This window comes from Oryzias melastigma, linkage group LG17 (assembly GCF_002922805.2).
Source record: "Oryzias melastigma strain HK-1 linkage group LG17, ASM292280v2, whole genome shotgun sequence".
Classification (NCBI taxonomy): Eukaryota; Metazoa; Chordata; class Actinopteri; order Beloniformes; family Adrianichthyidae; genus Oryzias; species Oryzias melastigma.
In genome coordinates, this window is record NC_050528.1 from 32386631 (window position 1) to 32393555 (window position 6925).

The following is a 6925-nucleotide window of genomic DNA, read 5'->3' on the forward strand; positions in this document are numbered from 1 at the left end:
GCACCTTAAAATTGGGTGGAGCTGAAGTTGGTGTCTGATTTTGTCGCTTCCACTTTGACAGTTATGGGGAAGAGGAAATCTATATCACATTTTAATGGTTCCAACATGAAATCTAGTGAACTTATAAAGTTTGAAGCAGCTGCAGATATTTTATGGAGGAAGAAGATTAACTTTACCTTGAAAAGTTAAAGGAAATGAGGCGGTACAGACTGGTCTGTGAAAATATTGTCTGACATAAATTGTTGGAGACTGATCTATCTGCTTTTGTTACAGACAGAAATGACCCGTATTTTCTAATAACCTCTTTTCCATCTTCAAGCGCCGCCTTTGTGTGGGCCTTTTCATAAGATAAAACCCAGCTTGAACAGAAAGTGTTCTTTTGAAGTGGGCTCCCCATGTCTGGTCTTGTGGTGCTTTGCCACAATCTGACATCAACACAGTACTGTCAGAAGATTGTTTCAGAGGTGTGGCAGACTAAAGCAACTTGAAGTGGCATTGCAGAGCTTTTCGTTCATTTTTTCATCACAGCAGGCGGGATAGAAGCCTCGAGGGGGATGTCTCCAGCGCTTCAAGGCTGTTCCCACCTGTTTGCAGTGCAGCTTATCGACCGATCAGCTTTATTTGTTCAACGCTTTTTATACTAAATCAGCTGCACAAAGTGCTTTCCAGAATCTCCACTTCCCAACACAAATGATTAAAAAACAATATCTGAACATAGAGTGTTAGCAGTAAGATTCAAAGTCTGAAGAAGAAATCCTGACTGCAGACTGTTATTGGAAAGCAACATCCGGATACAGATAGCATAGCATTACAGGAAAGAATCCAAAGCTTTCCAAATATGGCCAACCGGACGGAAACTTGACATGTCAGATGTTTGAACATGTCCACATAGACTGTAGCACTTAATATAAATAACTGAGGGTGTATTCAGGCCGGACACACCCAAGAGGACTCTGGTCCGGGACCAGGAACCGTCCTCTGACCCATCTTTTGAGGTGGTCTTGGTTTGTTTACAATCAGCTCCTAATTGCTTTGAGTTTCTTCAGTCTGAATAAACTCTATGCTCAAAGAGGAACAACTGGATCACAATCGTCACTCTAACCGGGCATTATGGGATGTAAACAGAGGAGGAATGAAAGAACTATGAAGCGTAATGTAAAGCAACAATTGTCATTTTATTAAATGGAAAAAAAAGAGTCCAACTGCTTACTGGTTAGAAGGTTTATGTTAACACAGCTGGAAACGTTTCTTACATGCTTTTCTGTCTCAGGACTCGGCTGGCGCTGCTGTGATGTCATCTTATTAGCTACCTTGTAGTTCCTTAACAGAATTCTCTTAAAAACATGATGAGACCCAACAACTCATTGAAATGTGGTGGGATGAATGTAGACTCATCAATACGACTTTTAACAGGACCCACATTGCTTCTCACTTTTTTCCTGACAATCTTTGTCACAAACACTTAACATCGTACATTCTTAGCCGTCGTCTCTTCAGTAACTGTCATGCAGCATGCCTCCGCCTAACCGAAGTACTAACAAAAGCGCTTTACCTGAGGTTGATACACTTTCAAAATATAAAATTTGAATAAGTGAACTATTGACAAGGATTGCAAAGTTTGGAACTTCCATGATTTCTGCCCCTGGTTGCTTTACTCCGCCTTCGTAGTTACTTACCAATGACTGAAGTCACATAGTTTTGTTTACAAGCTTTGGTCCGGAACAGGAAAGTCTGGTTGACGGCACTCTGAATCCCGACCAAACCCAAGGTTTAGGACTCGATCCAGACCAAATTAAGCAGAGTAGGTCCAGACTAACAGACTTTTCCAGTCTGAATAGACCCTGAGATCACATATGAACTTTAATCAAAATTGGCTGCAGTATAATCATTAATAATGCATTTAGCCGCAAAGAAAAATGTCAAATCAAACCAGACTCTTTAATAAAAGGACCCACTCCAATCATCTTTTGATCCCAGTAGTCTTTTAACTGTAATTATGCTGTTTTTAGGCAAAATCCAAATAGAAGTTCATTAGAAATTTGCCTCTTGAGTTTTAGATAGGACTGTTGGCATGGAGCAACCCCGCCCCTCTTCCTCTCCGTGTTACTGAGAGCTCTCTGTTTACATGAGCTTGTGGCCTGCCCAGCGTATTTTCTACATCACAACTACAATTCTTTTCAATCATTTTCATCTGCTCCTGATTCATAACGATTTGAATAAAAACAGTGTTTTTTTTATTTTTTAGAATGGCCCACTCCCCATTCCAGTTACTTTGTCTTGTTAAACGAGCTTTAACTCAGAAATCAGAGTGTTGCTACTTGAGTCTTCACTAGACAAACATCAAAGATCTGTCGCTGGCTTCAAATCTAATGTGCACATGATGTGTTCACGTGGAACAGGTAATTTTCCTATTTATTATGTAATATCTTGCATTACAAAAATAACTGAAATTTGTGGTTGAACTGGAATCAATTTTTTTTCTCCATGCAAAATCAAGCAGAGGAGTCCCGGTTTTAGTTTTTGTAATGTCCGATGATTCAGACGTATGCCTTTATTTGTCTGCATTGTGTTACTGCCGGTTGCAGATCTGATGACTGTTGGGCTACTTCCTGCTTTTCTCTGACGTTTTAGTTTTTCTGGGAAGCCTCTCTTCATGCAGCAGCGACAGGTGAAAGCTCACCTTTAGGTTCAAGTTTTGCTTGTATGGTGAAACGATCTAGTTTTAGCTGGCATGTTAAAGGATTTTATTGCTGGTTTTAAAGGCGATCTGCCCTGAAATGCAGTCGGTCTCTCCTCCTCATGTAAGTCTTTTATCACTTACATTTTTGAGATGTTTCACTTTCTGGAACTCTGGAGTGTAAATGGTCTTTTTCACACTTCCATCATTGAGAATCCTGCAGATTTGGATGACGCGGACTGTCACAAGAGGCGACATCCTCTGTGACAGGCTGACAACCCGACATGAAACAGGACAGAGGCCAGGCACACCCTTTTTTTTTTAATTCTCTCCGGCTCTTTTGGTGACGTCTGTGACAGATTTTCTTTGTGGTTTGAGGATTTCAGGCTGTTAAAGAAAAGCGTCAGAGACTGCATTACTGTTTTGGTTGTGATTTATGGAGTGTAAGTGCAGTGTTTCGTGAAATAAGTTTGCTCTAAATCAGAGCATTTGAATGGGAGTGTTGAAAAATGGCAGCATGAAGTCATGCTGCATTTATCTTGGGCTCTGTCATCACAGGAAGGTTAGAGTGTGGGCTGCCAGGTGGGTAAACAGACTGATTATGGCTCAGTTTTATCCACATCTTAGAGGTTCATAACCTCATAAATAAAATGTAACTATCATTTTCTTTTACATAAAGTGATGTAACTGCTTTTGCTGAAATCTTCAGTGGAATCTGATGTTTTCTGATAGTTGTAGACTTTGGCTGCTTCCCAGATCTTCCCTTTTTTCCCCTCCTGTTTCTCAGATGTTTTTTCTGTGTTTGGAGACTACCACAGCGGAAGAGTTAGCACGCCGCAGTTTGCTGGCAGAAGTGGATATGGGGTTGTAAGCGTTGAGCTGCAGCATGCAGAATGATGAAAGCACAGTCATTACAATTTTATTCTATGATGGTCATAAACATAGCGCTTAGAACAGAGGCCGTGGTTTGAGTCCCGGCTGGGACCTTTCTGTGTGGAGTTTGCATGTTCTCCACGTACATGTCCGGCACTTCAGCTTCCTACCGCAGTCCAAAAACAGCCTTCGTAAGTTGGGACGTAGCGATTCATCAATTAACCAGTTTATATCCTTACTATCCAACCAGATCAATCCGTCTTAGGCAAGTTGTTAATCAAATTGACCTATTCCATACAAAAAAAAGTTTCAGAAGTAAAAAAAAAAAAACATCCTTTACAATCGATATTGGAAAATACCATTTGGATTTAGGCACGGTACATTTATTTTACCATCACAACCAAGAGCCATTACAGCAGACAACACACATGACAACAGCAAAAACTGTTCAACCATCATTACAGTCCAATGTGTGGAAACATCACCTAGAAAACGTAATCATTATTCAGTAGTGGGTATTTATCTCTGAGTCACTGCTAGACGTTTTGGCCAAAGATGTCCTGGATCAATTTTAGGTCTGTGAATCGGTTCGTTCAAAATGAACCAAAATGAACCAATATCAATACCAATACCAGCTATGAATCCTATCATCAACCACAAATTCTGATATGAATTGAATCAAAGTTTAAATGAATTCTTGCACCACTACTAAAAACCCATTGTGTATAACGGTGCATGTTTTCTGCCCTGTAGTCCCTCATTATTCCACTAGGGAGAGTAGAAGGGCCTTTTCTGCTCATTTCAAAATGGCTGCTTCAATGAAATCATAAAAAAAATGTCCTGGATTGATTTTAGATCATCGAATTGAATAGAATTGAATCCTCATGGAATGAACCAATATCGACAATGAATCGTATCGTCAACGACAAATAATAATATGAATTGAATCAATGTTTAACTAAAAACCCATTGTGTATGACTTGGTCTGTGTTTTCTGCCCTGTAGTTCCTCATCATTCCACTAGAGGCAGTAGAAGGTCTTTTTTTTTGTTCATTTCAAAATGGCTGCTTCCATGAACACTTAAAAAATGTGCTGGATTGAAGTGAATCGGATCGTTCAAACTGAACCAACATTGGCTGAGAATCAGGTCGCCAACCACAAATTATGATATTAATCAAATTGTTAAAATGAATTGTTACACCACTATTTGTAAGGTAATTAGTGACTTATAATTGAATTTAGTTGTGACTGAGTGTGAATGTGTGTATGATTGAGACAGGCTGGTGACTGCAGGGTGTATAACGGCATCACCCAACGGTAGCTGAGACAGGCCCCTGCAGTCCCCAAAGAGATACAGCAAGTTAAAAAGATTTATTGATGGAATGTCCATAAGCATTTGGAGCGTTTTACCTGTGCATCTTTACTCTGGAGTTCGATTCTTCTCCTTTTGTGTCAGTTAGATGTAAATCCTGGTAATGACTGTAATTTTGTAAAGCCCTTCAACCTGTACTTGCTGACTGTCCAGTTCTTGTCATTGTGTAACTTCCTAACCTCTGTTTTTGTATCCACCTTGTGTAATCCTGTCTTTCTTCCCGTGTTTTGTATACCGTGTTCTCTCGTTTATCGCAGGAGTTGTGTTCCAAAAATAACCCGAGTTAGCTGAAATCCAGGATGTAGGATTACAGATGTTTTAGGCAACAACACTTCTCACTTTACACCCTACACACTTTTTTCCAGACAGATACTGAACTTTTTCAAACTTTTCTCTCTCGATTAAACTCTAAGTTGAAACCTTTATAGAAGAATAATTCCATTATTATAGAATGAAAACAAAGATCTGGTCATGATTAAAGACTTATTCAGATATAGGAAACTGAAGGCATTCTGTACAGGAAACATGACTAATTGGCAAGGTCAATAGCCAATCAGAATTCAGTAAACTGCTGTAAAAATAGTATGTTAGACTATACTAAAAACAATCTGTCAGACACTGAGACCGTGAAAGGTGAAACACGATGTAGTGAGTGAACGCTGTACATCAATCAACAAGTGAATTTTGCTCCAGCGACTCGTGCATGATAAAAGCTTTATTAAACATCCTGTAGTGATTCATGACGATGACTGTCTCATTCAAGTCAGTTTCATTAAAGCCTCTTTTCAATGTTCTCTTGCAGGATGCTAATTACTGGCTCCAAGTCCATCGATTAGAGCACGGCGATGGCGGCATCCTGGACTTGGACGACGTTCTCTGCGACGTGGCCGATGACAAAGACAGGGTGAGTGATGTTCAGGGAATGTTCCTGCAGAATCCTTTGAACTTCTTTTTGCCGGAAGGCAATCAGTCAGACAGGAGCGTTTTACCTTTTATCTGAGTTTGTTTTGTGCCACTGTTGACCATCTCTAGACTCAATTTATTTACACTGACTTTGCTTATCTTTTGGCTAATCATAAGCATATCTGTGTGTTTTTCTAAGAGAAGCTGAACCGTAACCACCTCGCTGGTGGAATGTTCTCTTGTTGTGACGTCTGAATTAAGACAGCTGCTGCATTGACTGAAAGGCTTTTATGGACAAATATCCTTATGAGTAAAGAGAAAGGACCGTCAAGTGTCACTCATACGTCCCTGCAGCCTGCCTCATCTGTTGCCTTCAGTTACGTTTGAACAGGTCGTGTGTGAAGCTGACACGAGAGAAGCCCACCCTGATTGATAGCTTGAGGGGTCACAAAGTCACATTCTCCTATCTTCAAGCAAAACCAACAGACAGCTTCTGAGACGGCGTGCTAACCCAACACAAGGTCAAGGGTTAAGTTTGCTGGCAAATTAGTCTGATTGTTTGACATCACAGGACAGGAAGTAGACCTATGTCTCATGTTATCTGGTTTCAGATTAAACCATTACCAACTAAATGATCTGATTTTCCTTTTTAAAGCAATTTTCTTGTGTTTTCCTCTAAATTGCACATTTTAGTTATCAGATCATGAAAGCACACTTTGCTGGTTGGCACCGAAGAGAAAAGTTTCAGTTTTGCCATTTGATGAAAAGTAGTCAGGATTGTCTGGGGTTTAGGTGTTTTATCTGAAAGCCCTACACCAACTGCTCTCAGAATTACATGGATTTTGACTGACACAAATTTATCATGGAGCGATTATTATTAGATGGTTTGATTTATGTAATGGTTTTTTCCATTTGCTGTAAAATACTGATCAGTCTGCACACTGCTTTGTACACAGAAGTACAGTAGAGGGTAGAGGAAGTCCATTGCAGCCACATTTACATTAAACTATCTCCTTCTGTGTTCAGGAACTAAAGGCAAACTGGAAACAATCTGAGAATCAGTAGGGAGTTTTTTTTAGTTAGCCCCCCCCCCCCCCCCT

General features: G+C 40.1%; 1 protein-coding gene across 10 annotated transcripts in view; it reads left to right on the forward strand.

The window, feature by feature from the left end:
- The window catches only part of LOC112151185 (partitioning defective 3 homolog), a 327527-nt gene that overhangs the window by 52382 nt on the left and 268220 nt on the right, over positions 1-6925 (forward strand). For 9 of the 10 annotated variants that reach the window (XM_024279951.2, XM_024279959.2, XM_036216447.1 and 6 more), the window contains exon 2: positions 5725-5826. In XM_024279951.2, coding sequence (XP_024135719.1) covers positions 5725-5826 — 102 coding nt within the window. Of the gene's footprint in view, positions 1-2762; positions 2802-5724; positions 5827-6925 lie in introns of those variants that run through there. The other variant, XM_036216448.1, reaches the window with a different exon arrangement.